This window comes from Canis lupus, chromosome 13, assembly GCF_048164855.1.
Source record: "Canis lupus baileyi chromosome 13, mCanLup2.hap1, whole genome shotgun sequence".
Taxonomy (NCBI): domain Eukaryota; kingdom Metazoa; phylum Chordata; class Mammalia; order Carnivora; family Canidae; genus Canis; species Canis lupus.
The window spans coordinates 15724423-15745449 of NC_132850.1; the positions used below are offsets into that span (position 1 = coordinate 15724423).

Sequence of the window (21027 nt, forward strand, 5' to 3'; positions counted from 1 at the left end):
CCCAGACTCAGGAGTCTCTCATGGTTTGTCTTCCTCTCTAATTTTTCTCACTCAGTTTCTCCCCTTCCCTTATGATCCCTTTCACCATTTCTTACATTCCACATTATGAGTGAAACCATATGATAATTCTTTCTCCGACTGACATACTTCACTTAGCATAATACTCTCCAGTTCCATTCACAGCGATGTAAATGGTAGTTATTCATCCTTTCTGATGGCTGAGTAATATTGCATTCTCCCCACCCAAATTTTATATATGTGTGTGTGTGTGTATCTCACATCTTCTTTATGCATTCACAAAATGGCAAATTTAATTGATAAATGTGTGTGTTTTAACTGACTAGCCATTCCCATCTCTCCCCCTCTCCTTTGGTCTCCCTACAATATTGAAATTAAGGCAGTAAATAACCCCACAATGTCCTTTGTGTGTTCAATCATGAACACTTGTGATTCATGGGGGTAGGTCAAAACATCAACATGAACAAGAGTTTGAAAGAAGCGGATTCCAACCCTCAAGGGTGACTTTGAGAAATTTAAGACTTCAGTGGAAGAAGTAACTTTGCAGATGGGGTGTAAATAGCAAGAGAACTAGAACACAAGTGGAGTTTGAAGGTGTGACTGAATTACTATAATCTCATGATAACACTTGAATGGGTGAGGAGTTACTTCTTATGGATGAACAAAGACAATGGTTTCTTGGGATGGAATCTATTCCTGGTGAGGATGCTATGAAGAATGTTGAAACAATAAAGGATTTAAAATATCATATAAACTTAGTTGATAAAGCAGTAGCAGAGTTTGAGAGGACTGATTCCAATTTTGAAAGAGGTTCTGTGGGTAAAATACTATCAAACCACATGTCACGATACAGAGAAATTATTCATGAAAGGAAGAGAGTAAATTAATGTGGCAACTTCACTGTTGTCTTTTTTAAGAAACTGCCACAATCATCCCAGCCTTCAGCAACCACCACCCTGATCAGTCAGCAGCCATCAACATCGATGTAAGACCTTCCACCAGTAAAAAGATTATGACTCACTGAAAGCCCAGATGGTGGCTAATATTTTTTAGCAATAAGTATTTTTTAATTAAGATATGTAGTTTTTTTTTTAGACAGAATGCTATTGCTCACTTAACAGGCTACAGTTTAAACATAACTTTTACATGCATTAGAAAACCAAAAAATCCATTTGATTTGCTTTATTGCGATAGTTAATTGAACTCACAATATCTCCAAGGAATGCACATATTTGCTTTATCATATATTTAGCCACCTATCCCTTTCTAAAAACAAAATGCATCTCAAAGTAGACTACAGATATCGGTAGATACTTAAACATGTATATCATTACCCAGAATTCAGCATTTATTTACAATGCTTTCATGCTGGATATATATTTTTTTCAAGGTAAATTTACAAACACTGAAATGTACAGTATTATATATGCCAGATGATAAGTTTAATAAATGCAAAAACTCAGGTAACCCAAATCCCTACCAATATATAGAACATATTCATCAATCCAAAGAGTTCATCATATCCTTTTTTGGTAAATTCCCAACAAATCACTACTCCCTCACCCAAGCAAATACTATTTCCATTTTTCTACCATGGGTTAGTTTTGCCTGCTCCCAAACTTCATATGAATGGAATAAGTATGAATGCTTGTATATAAAACTTCTTTCACTCAGCACAATGTTTTAGAAATTCATCCAGGGGCATCTGGGTGGCTCAGTGGTTGAGTGTCTGCCTTTGGCTCAGGTCATGATCCTAGAGTCCTAGGATCGAGTCCCACATCAGGCTCCTCATGAGGAGCCTGCTTCTCCCTCTGCCTATGTCTCTGCCTCTTCCTCTATGTCTCTCATGAATAAATAAATAATATCTTAAAAAAAAAAAGAAATTCATCCATATGTTGCATGTAACAGTAGTAAAATCTAATCATATTAGTATACCACAGTTTATTTATCTTTTCTCCTATTAACGGACATTTGGATTATTTCCAGTTTTGAACTACTAACATTCCTAGACAAGTCTTTTAATAGGCCTATGTTTCATCTGTCTTGGGTAAAATACCTAAGAGTGTAGGATTAGTGGGTTATAGGATTGGTATATATTTAGTTTTATAAAAAACTACCAGATCTTTTTCTGAAGTGATTATATCAAATTACACTCCCAATGACAATGTATGAGAATTTCAATTGTTCCACATTCTAGCTAATATAGTAATAATTATTACTAATAATATCAGAATCACTCTACACCCACCCCAAGAACTCCAACTGCTCTATGTTCAAACCAATATGTGTCATCAGTAATCTAAATTTTGGCTTAGAGTGTGCAGTTGTATCTCACTGCAGTTTTAATTTGCATTTTCAAAATAACTAATGATTTTAAGCATCTTTTCATTTGCTTATTAGCCATCAGTACATCAGTACTTTTATGAATTATCTTAAAATATTTTGTCCCTTTTATAATCAGCCTATTTGTCTTTTTATTATTCAGTTTTAAGAATTCTTCATATATTCTAAACACAAGTCCTTTGTTAGATATGTTTGATGAATATTTTCTCTCAGTCTGTGGCTTGCCTAACTAAAGTTAGTAGTGGTGTCTTTTGATAAGCAAAAGTTTTAAATGCTGATGAAAGTCAATTAGTCAATATTTCTTTTATGGTTAATGCTTTCAGTATCTTGCCTAAGAAACCTCTGTCCATGCCAAGGGGACAAAATTATTTTCCTATATTTTATTTCTAATTGCTTTATGGCTTTTAGCCTTAACATTTAGGTCCATTTTGAATTAATTTGGGGGTAATATGAGATAGGTTTAGGTTATCTTTTTCCATAGAGATATCCACTTATTCCAGCACCGTTTATGGAAAATACCATCTTTTCACCAACAAATTGCTTAGGCACCTTTGTTAAAAACTGAATTAAAATAGAATGGGCTATTTTGGGACTCCATACTTTCTTACTTTCTTCATTCTGCAGCTTTATATTAACAAGTATTTAAGTCAGATCATGTAGTCCTTTAACTTTGCTCTTCTTCTTCAAGAATGCTTTGGACATTCTAGACTCTGCATTTGCATATAAATGTTGCATATAAATTATTAATTTGTACAAAAATGTCTGCTGGGATTACAGACCAATTTGGAAAGAACTGAGATCTTAACATTAAGTCTTCCAACCCATGAACACAGTATTTCTCCAATTATTTAGATCTACTTTAATTATTCTAAGCAATGTTTCATAATTTTCAGCAAAAAGACCTTCTTTTGCTAAACTTATCCCTTAAGTAGATATTTTTGAAATAAAATTATTTCATTTTCCAATTGCTTGCTTCTAGTATAGGAATGCAATACGTTTTTATATACTGACCATGTCTTATAACTTTGCCAAATTCATTATTAGCTATAATGACTGTTTTTGTAGACTCCTTAGGATTTTTATGTATAAACAATCATTTTCTCAGGTAGCCTGGGTGAGTTAGGTGGGTTAGGTGGGTTAGGTGTCTGACTCTTGGTTTCAGCTCAGACCCTGATATAGGGTCCTGAGATTGAGCCCTGCATTGGGCTCCTCGCTCAGCAGGGAGTCTGTTTCCTCTCTCCTTTCCCTCTGCCTCTACCCCTACCCCCACAAACACTATCTCTTTCTCTCTCTCTCTCTGAAATAAATAAATCTTTAAAAATATTAAAGATTTTGCCTCTTTCCACTTTCTAGAATCGTCTGGTAGACATCCTTGCCATGTTTCTCATCTGATCATAGGGAGAAAGAGTTCAATATTTTACCACTAAATATGATGTTGGCTGTAGGTTTTTCATAGAATACTTTTATCAAATTGACAGTTTCCTGCTATTCCTAATATATTTAGGAGTTTTTATCATGAATGGATATTGATTTTATCAAATATTTTCTCAGCATATACTGAAATGATCATAGGGGTTTTTTTTTCCTGCTAATGTGGTAAATTACAGTGATGGATTTTCTTTTGAAAAGAAAGAGATTTTAGGGCAGCCCCGGTGGCCCAGCGGTTTAGCGCCGCCTTCAGCCCAGGGTGTGATCCTGGGGACCAGAGATCGAGTCCCATATCGGGCTCCCTGTATGGAGCCTGCTTCTCCCTCTGCCTGTGTCTCTGCCTCTCTCGCTCTCTCTCTGTGTCTGCCAGGAATAAATAAATAAAATCTTAAAAAATATATTTTTTATTTATTTTAGAGAGAGTGAGCATACACATGAGCAAGCATGGAGAGGGGCAGAAGGAGAGGGAAAGCAGACTCCCTACTGAGCAGGGAGCCCAATTCAGGGCTCGATCTCAGGACCCTGAGATCATAACCTCAGCTAAAGGTAAACACTTAACAGACTGAGCTACCCAGGCTCCACACAGTGACTGATTTTCTAATAGAGTACTTCCTCAACTTACTATGGGGTTATGTCCCAATAAACCCATTGTAAGCTGAAAATATTGTTAAGTCAAAACTGCACTTAAAGGATGCCTGGGTGGTTCAGTGAGTATCTGTCTTTGGCTCAGGTCATGATCCTGGTCAGGTCAGGGTCCTGATCAGGTCAGGGTCCTGGGATCAAGTACCACATCAGGCTCCCCACAGGGAGCCTGCTTCTCCCTCTGCCTCTGTCTCTGCCTCTCTCTCTGTGTCTCTCATGAATAATTAAATAAAATGTTTTTTAAAAAGCTTTTTAAACATCACAGCTTACCCTAGCCTACCTTAAGTGTGCTCAAAACACTTACATTAAGCCTACAGGTGGGCAAAATGATCTAACATAAAGTCTATTTTATAATAAAGTATGACTATTTTAATATAATGTATTAAATACTGTACTGAAGGGATCCCTGGGTGGCGTAGCAGTTTAGCGCCTGCCTTTGGCCCAGGGCGCAATCCTGGAGACCGGGATCGAATCCCACGTCAGGCTCCTTGCATGGAGCCTGCTTCTCCCTCTGCCTATGTCTCTGCCTCTCTCTCTCTCTCTCTCTCTCTCTCTGTGACTATCATAAATAAATAAATAAAATTTTTAAAAAATACTGTACTGAAAGTGAAAAAGAGAATGGATGTATATGTACAGGGTGGCTAGTAAGTATATCAATCATGTGGCTGACTGGAGAGTATCATACTACATTCTAACTAGCCCAGGAAAATATCAAGTTCCAAAATTCAACATACAGTTTCTACCAAATGTATATCATTTTCACACCATCATAAAGTTGAAACATTATAGTCAAACTATAATAAGTTGGACACCATCTTTATTAAACTAATCTTACATTTCTGTGTATAACCCAACTTTGTTAGGCTATCTTTGCTGATATTTTATTAAAGATTTTTGCACCTATATTCATAAGGGATCTGGTCTCCAGATTTTATTATAATGTTTTTGTCTGATTTTAGAATCACAATTACATTAGCCTCCTAAAACTGGCTAGGAAGTGTTCCTGCCTCTATTTCCTGAGAGAGTTTGTGTAAGATTGGCATTATTTCTTCCTTAATTATTATACAGTTTTCATTAATAAAATCATCTAGATCTGGAGGCTTTTATTAAGGATTTTGCCTCTGTGGTAAGTAAGTAAGATTGGCCTACATATTTTCTCTTCTCGAACTGTCCTTGTCAATTTGGGCATCCTAATCCTCATAAAATGTGGTAGGGGAATGTGTCCTTTTTTTCTTTATTCTGAAACAATCTATATATAACTTGGTAACACCAATCTTTGAACCTATATGACAGTCCTGGCTTCTTGAACAGTTTAAATAGGAAACACGAGGTAAATATTTGTATATTTGGGGGCAATAATAAAATTGCATATATGCCCCTCTCTGAATCCCTTTTAGACAAGGAAATGCATCCATGAAGATCCATCTCTTCTTCCTTACCCTCTCCTTGCACCTCCACAAAAGCCTGCATTTCCAAGATGGATGCCCAGGGCTCCAGATGAGTACATTCTATGCCAAGCACTCTGGTACCATAAAGACAGCCCTAAGACAAAGTGGAACAAAAAAGTGCTCTCCAATCAGATAAAAGCAGTCCAAGGAACAATGATTTCCCAATCCTCCCTTTCCCAGAGAACATTCATAACAAATTAAGGAGGAAAACTGCACAGTCTAGAAGTCTGGCTGAGGCAAGAGCACTCTCATTTAAAGAGATAACATAAATTTATCACTTCATCTTAGGAAGTAGGATGGTAATATCTGGCAATACCTTGTAACATCAGATGAAGTCCATCCCATTCAGCCTTCTCTGATTTACTGGTTATCTCTTGACTCTCCATATTCTCCATGATCTTCTAATTAGCATTCTGAACACATCTAGTCAATCCCACCTTTTAACAAAATTTTCCCCTTAATTACTACATATCCCTCTTCAACCTCTGCCTTATCAAGTCTTTTTCCCTTCACAACCACATTTCTTTCTTTTTCTTTCTTTCTTTTTTTAAATAGACTCCACACCCAGCATGCAACCCAACATAGGGCTTCAACTCATGACCCTGAGATCAAGAGTCTGAAGCTTAGGGGTGCCTAGGTGGTGCAGTCAGTTTAGCATTGGACTCTTGGTTTTGGCTTGGGTTATGATCTCCAGGTAGTAGGATCGAGCCCTGCATCAGGCTCTGCGCTGAGCACAGAGTCTGCTTGGGACTCTCTCTCCCTTTGCCTCTACCTGCCCCACACCCTACTCACTCTCATTCTCTCACTAAAAATAAATAAATATATCTTTTTTGGGGAAAAAAAAAAGAGTGGGAAGCTTAACTGACTGAACCACTGGTGGTTTTTATAATCACAACCACACTTCTTGAATTAGTGTGGTTGAATCACTGTCTCCAATTTTTCACTTCCTATTTGCTGTTCAACATACTGCAAATATCCCTGGACTTCACCACTCCGTTTAAACCATTCTTGCCAGGTTATCAATGGTCTCCATGTAAAACACCTCCACTGCATCCAGTCTACCATTTCTTTTTCTGACCTGAGTGCTCAGCAGCATTTGTCAGTATTATTCACTCTTCTATCTTAAAATAATTTTCTTTCCTCAAAACCATATGCTCCTGTTTTAGCTTTTATTTCTGAAAACACTACATCTTTGCAGGCTTATCCTTCATCATCTGAGACCCTTAAACGTTGATTGTCCTTAAAGTTCTGTCTGGAAACTCCTCTCTACATACATTTTACAGATGACTCCCATATTTGTATCTTCATCCTAGATCTCTCACCTGAGCATATATAACTATCTTGTACTTAAAATGTCTAAAAACTCAACCTGGCTTCCTACTCAACCTTGGTCCTCCTGTATTTTCCATTTCAGTGATGGTACCACCAAATCTAGAGTCATTCTTTTCTTTTTCCTTCAAATCTTTATTTAAATTCTCAAGGGTTAACATATAGTGTAATAATATACTGGCTTTAGGAGTAGAATTTAGTGATTCATCACTTTCGTGTAACACCCAGTGCTCATCTTAACAAGTGCCCTCTTTAATACCCATCACCCATTTAGCTCATTCCCCACCCACCTCCCTTTATCACCTCTCAGTTTGTTTAGAGGCATTCTTGTTTCACTTTCTTTTACTCTACAACTCAATTATTCAGCAAGCCTTGCCAATGGCTACCTCCAAAACATCTATCTTTAGATTTCACTTTATCTCTACTGCCATGTCCCCTTGTCCAGACCAGCATCATCCAATACCACCTTCCTAGTTGATCTTCCTTTAGTTTGTTCCCCAGGATCCTTAATGTTGTATCAATGTAAATATCATGTAATTAGTATCTGTTTTCTAAATGGTACTACCTTAGTTTAACAAAACAAGCAGCCAAAAAGATCCTTTTAAAATGCAGAACTGAAAAAATAAATAAAATAAAATGCAGAACTGATTGGGTCATTTTTCTTCTTAAATTCCTCAGTGGATAAAGTCTAAAATCCTTTCTGCAGCCTATAGGATGCTACCTGGCTATTGCCTACTTCTTCAGCATCCTTTGCACAATTCCCCAGTCTTTCTGGAGTTTTGATCTTGGGGACATGGCATACCCTCTCTTCACTTCAGGGCTTCACACCTATTATTCTTCTTGGATTACTTTTCCTTATCTCCTTTTATACATTCTTGGACCTTAGCTTCAATCTATCTCCTCTGGGAAGATCTCCCTACATAATGGTTTTCCTAGCCTACCTCTATGTACTTCCGACTCTTTACTATCATTAGTTACTTAATTGTTTTCTGGGAATGACTGTTAGCTCTAGAGGAACAGAGATTAGTCTTGCTCTCAATGACATACTTAGCCTAGTAGGTACCAAATGAATATTTGATGAATAAACCAATGAATCAATCAAGTAAGTAAATGGTTGCTTATTTGGAGTTACACTGATAAAAAATATCAACTGCAGCTAAGTCAGCCAAAGAGGTTTTACTAGAGAAAGGATATACTCCGTTTTCACATACTACTTACTGACAGTCTTCTGGTTGGTAGCTATTATAATAATCATTCAAAAAAAATGCTTTTAGGAGAGAAAAACATAACCTACCACACAAATGTACTTTAATACCATTTACTGACCGGCCTTAAAAGAACCTTATCCCCAAATACAATCTTCTCCCCTAAGCTCTGGCAGCAAATAAATCTGCTGAGAAACCTCCCTTTCCTGCATAGCAAATGTACCATTACTACTGCTCTGGGCATTATGGCATTTTAGCTCCACTCATTCACACTTGAGTGTGAGTCTATCTTAAGGTCTGAAGCTAAGGGGGAAATCAGTGTATATGCAGCTATGGTACAACCTATAAAACTCTAATGTATTTCACTCCTCTTATTCCATTAAATTCACATGTAATCATCTTAAGAACAAGCTTCAATGATGCAGTATTTACATTATACAATATTAAGGAACATAGGAAAGAGCACAAAATATAAAGTTCATGTTAAGGCTCAATAACATATAACTTATGTGATCTGGAATTTCACCTACCTCTAAGGATTAGATATGATTATAAAGGTCAAAGTAATGTGTATGAAAGTATTTTATTCTATGAATTGTGACACAATAACAGATGTGTTGTTCTCATGTGAGTTTGAGGAACAGTAAAGACAGCTTGATGGGGATTCCTGGGTGGCGCAGCGGTTTAGCGCCTGCCTTTGACCCAGGGCACGATCCTGGAGACCGGGGATCGAATCCCACGTCGGGCTCCCGGTGCATGGAGCCTGCTTCTCCCTCTGCCTATGTCTCTGCCTCTCTCTCTCTCTGTGTCTGTCATGAATAAATAAATAAAATCTTAAAAAAAAAAAAAAAAGACAGCTTGATGATACTAACAGGATCATCTTTCCATATGGTATAAAAACTCAGGGCTCAGAGTCAAAAAAAAATAACGTAAACACAGTTCTACTACTTACTTTACTCATGAAATTTTGGTCAGTGATTACACCTTCCTAAATCTTTTTCTTTTCTGCACACCTGTAATAAAAATGCCTACTTTGCAGGGCACCTGCGTGGCTCAGTGGGTTAAGTGCCCAACTCCTAGTGTTGGCTCAGGTTGTGATCTCGGAGTAGTTGGTTCCATCACCCTGAGAGGGGCTTTGAGCTCAGTGCAAAGTCCACTTGGGATTCTCTCCCTCTATTCCTCCTCCTCCTCTCCCCCAGTTTGATGCACATGCTCTTTCGCGCTCTCTCTCCCTCTCTCTGAAATAAATTTTTTAAAAAATACTTACTTTGCAAAAAACAAAAACCTACTTTGCCCATCTCACAAAAGTCAGTCTAAGGTTAGAATAAGAAAATACCTTTAAGGGGCACCTGGGTGGTACAGTCAGTTAAGCAACTGACTCTTGGTTTGGGTTCAGGTTGTGATCTCAGAGTCATGAAATCAAGCCCTGCACAGGGTTCCACATTCAGTGCAGAGTCTGCTCAGGATTCTCTCTCTGCACCACCCCCACTCTCTCTCTAAAATAAATAAATGAATCTTTAAAAAAAATACATTTAAAAACTGAAGGTTTTCATATGAAAAGATGTTCTACATCATGTGTCATCAGGAAAATGCAAATTAAAATAATGAGATAGCAGGGAACCCTGGGTGGCGCAGCGGGTTTAGCGCCTGCCTTTGGCCCAGGGCGCGATCCTGGAGACCTGGGATCAAATCCCACGTCGGGCTCCCGGTGCATGGAGCCTGCTTCTTCCTCTGCCTATGTCTCTGCCTCTCTCTCTCTCTCTCTCTGTGACTATCATAAATAATAAATAAATAAAAAAATAAAGTTTAAAAAAAAAAAAACTAAAAAAACTTCTGCCTAAAAAAAAAAATAATAATGAGATAGCACTATACACCTTTTATTTATATTTTTTAAAAGATTCTATCCATTTATTTGAGAAAGTGAGCCCGAGTTGGGGGCAGAGGGAGAAGCAGACTCTCTGTTAAGGAGGGAGCCCAATGTGGGGCTTGATCCCAAGACCATGACCTGAGCTAAAGGCAGATGCTTAACCTACTGAGCCACCCAGACATCCTCACTATAAACCTTTTATAAAAATGTCCCAAATCTGGAACACTGGCAACACCAAATACTGGTGAGGATGCAGAGCAACAGGAACCATCATATGATATTCTAATGGTGGATATAGGTCACTATACATTTATTCAAACCCATAGAATGCACAACACTAACAGTAGACACTAAATGAAACTGTGGACTTTGGGTGATTATAATATGTCACTGCAGGTTCATCCTTGGCAAAAAAAAAAAAAGTACCATTCTGGTGAGTGATACTGATAATGGGGAAGACTGTGCATCTACTGGATAAAAGAAGACAACAAACACTAGCAGATATGTGGGAAATCTCTGTACCTTCCTCTGATTTTTGTTGTAAACATACAACTGCTCTAAAAATAAAGTCTTAAAAAAAAAAAAAAAAACGGGGCACCTGGGTGGCTCAGGCAGTTAAGCATCTATCTGCCTTTAGCTCAGGTCATGATCCCAGAGTGCTAGGAACAAGCCACTTACTGACAGTCTTCTGGCTGGTAGAGTCTGCTTCTCCCTCTCCCCACTGCTCATGCTCTTTCTCTCTCTGTCTCTCAAATAAATATATAAATAAAATCTTTTAAAAAACAACAACAACAACAACAAAAAAAAAACTACGTCCCTTCTCTCTCCCCAAGAAAAGCTTAGGGTTTGATAGCCTGGATTATCATTACTAACAGGAGATGGATTCTTCTAATTTGATCCACCTGAAGCAAGGTTGTAACGCTAATGGATTAGGTACTATTCTCCAGTAACTAATTCTATCCCCAAAATTCAAGTATATATTATTTTAGAGTCTCTCAAACTTAATTACAATCATTTTGGTTCCCTGAAACTGACATAAATACTGTCTGCTGAAGATGCTATTCTCATATTTTCTTGAACTATATTCTAAAGTTGCAAAGCAAAAAAAAAAACAAAAAAAAAAAAAATAAAGTTGCAAAGAAAGCTGTATATAGTAAATTCTAGGGAAATAACCATTTACTCCCTTTCACTTGTCCACAAAGCAAACTTCTAAAGATATTACATACAAAATGAGACGGCTTTCTTCACATGGGGAATCACTGTCTATGTGCATTATTCACAATGACTAAACCCATAAAATATTTCCAAAGAAAAGACAAAGGCCAAGTGTCCAAAGTCAATAACTGCTACCCCCACAAGTAAGTATGCAAGCTAAGAGTCACAAGACTGGTGTTTGTCCTTTACATCAATAGTCACCAGCATGGAGATGACTGGTATGGGTCAAAGCTATCTCTCTGCCTGAGGCAGCTCCCTCTTTGGGCCTCCCTCACACTTTCTAGTTTAATTCTCACTCACATTAATTCATTCATCCATTCCTTTTTCACTGCAGTAGCAGCACTCCTCCCAGAGAAGGAAAATTAACAGGCTTTAAGAAATATTAACTCAACCTTCCACTCATTGAGAGTAGAGTTTGAGAGTTAGGTTTTTGGAAATGATATCTCAACTAAGGTCTAAAATTAAGGGGGAAGAAAAAGGCATTCTCACCACTAAATAGCTAGATATCTCTTTACAGAACTTTTAAGTAAACCGATACAGCCTGACTAACATAAATAACACTGCTTGGGGTGAGGGTAGGAGTGGAGAACAACATTCTAGGGCCCACTCAGAATCCACTGCTGATGACAAATAACATCCTTTACTTCCGCATCCTACTGAATAAAAGAAGACAACAAATACTTTTTAACTACATATTGAAATACAATATAAATACAGAAAAGTGTACATAAGCCTACAACTCAAATTTTCACAAACTGAATACAGTAGTGTAACCAACAGCCAGGTTTTAAAAAACTGAACATCACCATCAACCTAGAAGCATCCTGTGCCCCTCTTTCAGTCACTACCTACACTCCCCAAGAAACCATCATCTTGACTTCCAGCTTTAGAGAACATTTTTGCTGTTTTGGCATTTTCTTAAACGCAATATAAACTCTATATTCTTTTGTGTGTAGCTTGTATTCAATAGATGTCTAATTTGAATCCCAGAAAGCACAAGTAAAGAAGTTACAATATTTGAAGATACAGTGGAATAGAAATGAATACACGTATATAGGGAGCATAATGTACCCAAGTGGGATTAATTTTTTAAAAATCCAGACCAGGTAAATGATAGGAATACGAAAAACATCAAAGACAAAAAAAAAAAAAAGAAAAGAAAGAAAGAGAAGAAAAGAAAACCACACACACTCTTAAAAGCCAGAGAACAAGATCCACAAACATCAAAGGAATGACAATTACAGCAGCAGTATATTTCTCAATAGCAATGATGGAAACCAAAAGACAGTTGTACATAGTATTCTTATGTACAAAGTTTGAGAGAAAATGACTACCAACAGAAAATTGGATACCCATACAATCTTTCAAGGTCAAAGACACAATAGACATATTTAAATAAATTTGAAGTATTTACTAGCAATCTACCTATACTGAAGCAGCATCTACATGATATCCTTTAAGGAAGAAAATGATCCTAGGAGAAAAATCTAAGACCCAGGAAGGAATATTGAGTAAGAAAACTAGTAAATACACATAAATGTCAGTAAGTAATGACCAAATAAACAGTAATAAAAATATCTAATTTGTGAAAATAAATTTTGGAAGAACTAAAATACTGTACAAAAATAGCATGTAAGTTTGGAGGTGATGAGAAGGAAGGAGTCCTGTTGTTTAAGAGAGGAATAAAACTTGAATTTGTTCTAATTCACTAGTAGAGTTAAAAAGATCAAGGAAGGGATCCCTGGGTGGCGCAGTGGTTTAGCGCCTGCCTTTGGCCCAGGGCGCGATCTTGGAGACCCGGGATTGAGTCCCACGTCAGGCTCCCGGTGCATGGAGCCTGCTTCTCCCTCTGCCTGTGTTTCTGCCTCTCTCTCTCTCTCTCTCTCTCTCTCTGTGACTATCATAAATAAATTTTAAAAATTAAAAAAAAAAAAAAAGATCAAGGAAGAAAAACAACCCAAAAAGGCTCCATCAATATTTTTTTTAAGATTCTATTTATTTATTTGAGAGCGAGAGAGAACATGAGCAGTGGGGAGGGGCAGAGGGAGAGGGAGAAGCAGACTACCTGCTGAGTAGGGAGCCCAATGCAGGGCTCAATCCCAGGACCCTGAGATCATGACCTGAGCCAAAGGCAAACACTCAACCAACTGAGCCACCCAGGCACCCCTTTATCTAATAGTTTTAAATGGCAAAAAAGAAAAGGAGCGGTATGGCATGGAAACGCAGGACATGGAATACCAAGAAATAACAGGGTAGAAACAAATTCAAATATATCAGTAATCTTTTTTTTTAAGATTTTATTTATTTATTAATAGAGACACAGAGAGAGAGGCAGAGACACAGGCAGAGGGAGAAGCAGGCTCCATGCAGGGAGCCTGACGTGGGACTCGATCCAGGGTCTCCAGGATCACGCCCTGGGCTGCAGGCGGCACTAAACCGCTGCGCCACCGGGGCTGCCCAAATATATCAGTAATCTTAATAAATGTAAATAGACAAATTTACCAGTATAGACAGGAAAAAAAAAACAAAAAAACCTACTGCATGCCATTTGCAGATAATCCAAAAGCAAAATGACATATGAAGTTTGAAATAAAGTGATAGCTGGCTTTATAAAAAACAAGGCACCTGGGTGGCTCAGTCGTTTCATCGTCTGACTCCTGATCTCAGCTCAGGCCTTGATTTCAAGCTCAGCAGGGAGTCTGTTTGAGGTTCTTTCCCTCTCCCTCTATCCCTTCCCCAACTCGTGCACTGGAACGTGTACAAGCTCTCTCAAATAAATAAATCTTAAAAAAAAAAAAAAAGAAAAGAAAAAAGAAAAACACCAAGAGGGACATAAAAACAGATTCAACAGATGTTTTTTAAAAGAGTAAATATTATCATTTTTAACCTCAATAAACAGCGACAAAATGGGCAAACTCCTATAAATATATCCTATAAACCTCACCAAAACTACCTCAAGGTGATATAGGAAGTTTAAATTAAATCCATTCCATTCAAAAAGCTGAATCATACATCATGTCTGAGTTAGGTTTATCCCCAAAATTCAAGTGGTTATGCAATAGAAAATTTATAAATCTTCTACACTTCAAAACAAATTAATGGAGAAAAAAAACACCATATTCTCAAATGATACAGAAAGGACACATCAAATGGATACCAACTTACTAAAAGAAAAGCAAAGAATCAAGGGAAGAGAGATGTTCAAGACATTAGAAAAAGGAATAGAAGAGAGCTGGAAAAAAAAAGGCAGAAGTCTTTAGATATATATATAAATGTTGCAAATTCAAATACTTCCTTCCATTGGCCAGTAACATATTTTATAGAATCTGAAAAACTATTACTTCAAGAGATGACATTATTTTAGGTATCAGTAAAAAAAAAAAAAGTGTTTAGAGGTGCTGGGTGGCTCAGTGGGTTAAGTGCCTTCGGCTCGGGTCATGATCTTAGGGTCCTGGGATCTAGCATTGTGTCAGGCTCCTTGCTCAGCAAGGAATCTGCTTCTGCTTCTCCCTCTCCCTCTCCCTCTGTGCTCTCTCTCAAATAAATAAATAATCTTTAAAAATATTTTCTTTTTTTTTTTTTTAATATTTTCTTAAAGCAAAACAAAAATAACTGCCAATTAAGGTGTAACACCATTAAAACACAGCACAATGTCAGAGCTGTTAAGTAAATAGATGAGAACCTTAGAAATGATGAAACATAGGGACGCCTGGGTGGCTCAGTCAGTTCAGCATCAAACTCTTGATTTTGGCTCAGGTCATGACCTCAGGGTTGTGAGTTCCAGCACCACACTGGGCTCCATGCTGGGCATGGAATCTACCTAAGATTCTTTCTGCCCCTCCCCACACCCTTTCCCCATCTCTGAACTTTAAAAAAAAAAAAAAAAGGATGAAACACAATAAATGCATGAAGTAGCAAAATACAAAATAAAAAAGAATCCATAGGGATTATATTCATCAATTTTTCTTTAAATCTCTAAAGGTTGGGGGTCCCTGGGTGGCTCAGCGGTTTGGTGCCTGCCTTCAGCCCAGGGCATGATCTTTGATCCCGGAATCAAGTCCCACATCGGGCTCCCGGGATCAAGTCCCACATCATGCCTGCTTCTCCCTCTGCCTGTGTCCCTGCCCCTCTCTCTCTCTCTCTGTCTCATGAATAAATAAAATCTTTAAAAAAAAAATCTCTAAAGGTGGACCCAGAAAATCACTTCTACAAGTATTGGTTCACAGACCTTCAATCTGTGATCCTGATTTGCAGAGGAGAATGCAGGAATTTATTTTTTAAGAGATTTTATTTATTTATTCATGAAAGACACAGAGGGAGGCAGAGACATAGGCAAAGAGAGAAGCAGGTTCCCCACGGGGAACCCAATGAAGGACTCAATCCCAGGACCCCAGTATCACAATCTGAGCCGAAGGCAGACACTCAATCACTGAGCCACCCAGGTACCCCGAGAATGCAGGAATTTAATTCAGAAATGATAAGGGGATGTAATTTTTTTTTTAAGATTTTATTCATTTATTCATGAGAGACACAGAGAGAGGAAGAGACACGGGCAGAGGAAGAAGCAGACTCCATGCAGGGAGCCCGATGTGGGACTCGATCCCGGGACTCCAGGATCACGCCCTGGGCCAAAGGCAGATACTCAAACCACTGAGCCACCCAGGTGTCTCAGGGGATGTAATTTTAGATTACTATTAAATTCCTAAGTGAAACAACTCCATGGACAAAATACATCTTGCTTAGGGGAAATGTGCTGTTAAAATAAACTCCAGGAAGAAGAGAAACTCTAAAGATCTGAGGCTGGCCTGATTATCCATCTCTGCAAAGATCTTGAAGATAATCATGATGACAGTAAGAACTGAAAATTAGGTGCTACATAGGGAAGATGACCAGGAGGTTGATAGGTAGAGGAGGAGGATAACAACACTCAGGAATGAAAACTATCAGAGAAGATGAATAAATATGTTAAATACAAATCCCTCCCAATAAAAGGCAGAAGTCTGGTGTGATTACAACATAAACAGAAATACATACAGCAGAGAAAAAGAGAAGGTACGAATAAGATAAACCATTTAATTTTCAAAGCCATTTAGTTTACTGACATGATGAAAATATTTCGTAGTACTAAGGACAGATGAGTACAAATTACAATTTCTTCTATTCAACTTCCCACAAAAGGATATTTAAAAATATCAGAAGGAAATCATTACATTACACTTTTGTCCATATATCATCTTTGAAATAACTTTCAAGAGAAAAGGAAGTGTCCGAAATCTAGCTGGTTCTTGAAGATTTTGCTTCTAAGGAGTACAATCTAAACTGAATTACATCTTGTATGAGGATTATTTATTTGAATGTCATAACTTTCAAAATAAAAAAAAAATCCCAAGAAAGCTTTGTCAAAATGCTTCCCAGTATACATTATGCTGTCATACGCTATCCAAAATAATTAAATGCCCCTGAACAAGGGCACTTTAAAGCACTCTCACTTTTGAACATCAAAAGCAGAAAAGGGGTAGAATAAACATTATATGTTTGTCACCTGAAGGCAATAACTTTATCAGTACAACAAATAATCTCAACTCAGAATCTGGAAAACTGGGCTCTCACTATATATACAATGAAACCAAATTACTGTGTCTGCCTTCTAGGCAAAAAATGTAGAAATCATGGCAGTAAGAGTTGATAATAAAAATATATTTATGTTAGCTAATCTGCTGACCTTTCAAAGTTAAAATAAAATCATCTCCCATAAAGATGATTGGGAAATAAAGCAAATATAAATGCATCTTTCATTCACAAGGAACTTCAACCTCAAAAGTAGCAATAGGATGAAAGCTGACCCAAAGACCCAACCTGAACCGCTATTCAAATAAAACAGTATCAATTGCTACACAGGACAGAGACTCCTCTAAAGGAAAGATGCAGCCACATAATCTCCCAGATGTCTAAAAGGACCTACAGATGCAATTACTGTATGAATGTGCAGGCTGAAACCATTACAGCCTTTTCTCTAGTTAAGTAGGAAGCCAGCTTGAGAATTAGGCCAATATACAGAGCAGAGAAGCTGAACAAGACACTAGATCACTAGATTACCCAACTTTGAAACCATCCAACCTCTGGACATCTGTGTTTGAATCAATACCTTTTTTTAAATATTTAAATCAGAATCAAGTTTTCTGTTACTTTCAGGTCAGAGTATCCTGACCTAAATACCTAGCCTGTCCACAAACACACTGTTTGTCCTTGAGGAAGCTACTAATAAGCTTCACATAGCGAAAAAGTGGCCAATCAGAAACCTCCCACTGCCTCCACTGCTATCACCCCTAACAAATCATTCTATGTCTTGCCTCCACAGGTTACTGTCAAATGATGGTAGAACACTAGAAAGGGAGGCATTAGGAGTTTTTCAAAATATGACTGTGGTTAATATGGCTAGAATGTGGCAGAACTATAATTTAAGCCAATCTTCTGTTCCTACTTTAAAATTATCTGGGAACGCCTGGGTGGCTCAGCAGTTGAGCATCGGCCTTTGGCTCAGGGCATGATCCCGGGATCTGGGATTGAGTCCCCCGTCGGGCTCCCCACAGGGAACCTGCTTCTCCCTCTGCCTGTGTCTCTGCCTCTCTCTCTCTCTCTCTCTCTGTCTCTCATGAATAAATGAATAAAATCGAAAGAAAAGAAAAGAGAAAAGAGAGAAAAGAAAAGAAGAAAAGAAAAGAAAGGAAAGGAAAGAAAAGAAAAGAAAAGAAAAGAAAAGAAAAGAAAAGAAAAGAAAAGAAAAGAAAAGAAAAGAAAAGAAAGAAAGAAAGAAAGAAAGAAAGAAAGAAAGAAAGAAAGAAAGAAAGAAAGAAAGAACGAAAGAGCTGGAAGGATCAAAGCAGGGTTGTATCTTAGCTGGTTTTCTGGAAAACTTTAAGGAAATCTAAAAAATTCATCAAAATGCAGTTAGTACATTCATCTGGCTTTTTATCTTCTAATCTGAGGTTATCCAGTAGATTACCTATACCACTGAATAGACTTTAGCTTTTGTGTGTTTATACACACAAATCTAAAACTAACTTTTGAAGTTTTACATTATAACTTACCTATTTAAAACAAATAATCTAAACTGCTGTTTTTCAAATATTACTTCTATTTTAGAATGTTCCAATGTAGTCTTTTGGAGAATGAACTGTAAAGTAAAAAAAAATATTTGGGGGAAAAAAGGAGACTGTAAGAAAACATTCTCCAGTGTATGTAGTCTGGCAATTTGGAATATCCACAAGATAGAAACAAAGACTCAAGAGAAAGGGTTAACAGATACTGGAGACTGACCTAGTCACTAGGGAGAAAATGACTTATTCAACACAGAACAGGCATAAAATTGAAAATATTCCCCACTCAATAAATAGGATTCCTTTTCTGAATGTGGGCAACTAAAAAAGTTAAATAAAGATAATAAATAAGCAATGCAATTAAGTATGCTTATAAAGCCAGCCATTTTATGGGGCACCTGGGTAGCTCAGATGGTTAAGCATCTGCCTTCAGCTTGGATTCTGAGGGACCTGGGATCAAAACCCTACATCAGTCTCCCTTGCTCCGTGGGGAGTCTGCTTCTCCCTCTCCCTCTGCCTCTCCTCTCAGATCATGCTTTCTCTTTCTCTGTCTCTCTCTCTCTCTCAAATGAATAAATAATTTTTAAAAAATTAAAATAAAACTAGCCATTTTTTATCAACAGTTAATTGACCATAATACATCATTATTTATGAAAAGTCTTCTGAGTACTTTAAAAATACTTCCTAAAATATCCCCAAGAAATCAAATGACAGATCTGATCAAAGTGACTGCACTAACAAGACAAATTAAAATAAGGTATTGACTTTTAAAGGTCAGTCATACTGGAAAAGTGCTGAAGATTCAGCGAGTGCTCCCAAGAGGCTCTGAATGTTCACAATACCATTAATAAGAAAGATAAATAATAAGAACTACAAATATCATAATCTGCCTAAATGTTACCAATCCTGTATATTTTCTTTTTGAGTGCTTTAAAAATACCAAAATAATGTTAATTTATGATAACTCCAAAGATCCAAGGTGCTTTGTCTCAAAAAAAAAAAAAAAAGTGCTTTACAAATGTCAAACAAAATAAAAACAAGAGAAAGCTACATTTCATGAGAAGACCTACACAGGCTGATTGATTAGTTTGGTGTTTTATACTGAAATCTTCACTATGTCAATCCTTAAAACACATTGAATGTTGGACTAAAGGAAACTGGCTTGTTCTTTATTAATAAGACCAAGACAGGATGATCTACTTTACAAATATGAAAAAATTAATCATAAAATTTAAAGCAAATGTAGTGTCTTCTTCTAGTGCTAAGGACATTCAGTGAAACTCTGCTGAATGCTATCTACCAATCTCTCCATTTTCCCCTCATTATTAGACTCTACTTACCTCTCCATGTGCCAAATTACCAAAGACTTAAAGAGGAGAAGGCTTCTAAAACAGGTGTCAGATATATTGCTATCATATATGGCTATGTTGTACGTGTATATATATGCCTGCAAAGTGGTAATTTTAAAAAGTTCTTAAAACTATGTGTAGAGTCACATATATATTATACATACGACTTAACTAAGGAGAGGTGGTGGGGAAGAAGACGCAGTGATCAGGAGCAGAATATGTTTACTGCAAACAATCTGTCAGCAATAATGTCTAATATCAAAAATTAGGCTTGCAACCTACAAAGGTCTGATTTAATTGCACCACTCATTTAATATAATGTAAGTAAGCACAAGCAGCATTTTTTCTATCAAAGTATAAGGGTCTCAGACAATTTCTCTAATTGTAACTATACAGGATAGAAAAAAGAGGAACTTAATGGCATTCTACCTTGCTTCAAATGAATTAAATAAAATTGAAGCAATCCATTTAGACATTTTCAAAAGACACTAAGAGGAAGGAGAGCAGGAAAAAGGCTGTTACTCACCTGTAACCCTCTCCTTCGCAGAATACTGGAATCATCCATAATAGGTAACAAACAAAAAAAGCCACTCCCAAGACAGTCAAATACTAGTGCCTACTTGCTTACTGCTGGGTAAAGAGGCAAACAATCAATCCCTTTCTCCATGCTATTCCCACTAACCACCACTCCACTAAATCAGTTCTCAGTCCAGTGTAAGTAGACAATCTCTGCCTCGCATGACAGCCACGTCTTTCTTCACAGACAGATCTCATCTGAATCATCACCAAAATAGAGGAAAATATTTCGTATTTGTTTTTCTCTTCCAGGCATACCCCTTTGGTTAAAATATTTGAAGTACCAAGAAAAGGAAAAAGGTCCCAGGAAAAAAAATCCAATCTTTGATATCCTTACTTCATTGCTTATTATCAAGGTTTGGCAAGCAAAACAAGAGAGTCTCCACCTGCAGCTACTGAGCTTTTAAAATCCATGTCACGTTTTCCTTTCCCAAAACAAAACCACTTCACATACGTTTCTAAAAAGATAACAATTCTTCAGAAATACAAAGAAAAACATATTATTCTGAC

The 21027-nt window shown here is 37.2% G+C and overlaps 1 protein-coding gene across 14 annotated transcripts in view; it reads right to left on the reverse strand.

The window, feature by feature from the left end:
• MAST2 (microtubule associated serine/threonine kinase 2) overlaps window positions 1-21027 on the reverse strand; it is a 208308-nt gene that overhangs the window by 123212 nt on the left and 64069 nt on the right. Inside the window, exon 5 of one of the 14 annotated variants that reach the window (XM_072772331.1) lies at window positions 5871-5973. The exons of 12 other annotated variants lie outside the window; for them this stretch is intronic. In XM_072772331.1, coding sequence (XP_072628432.1) covers window positions 5871-5973 — 103 coding nt within the window. Of the gene's footprint in view, window positions 1-5870; window positions 5974-21027 lie in introns of those variants that run through there. One more of the 14 variants, XM_072772342.1, reaches the window with a different exon arrangement.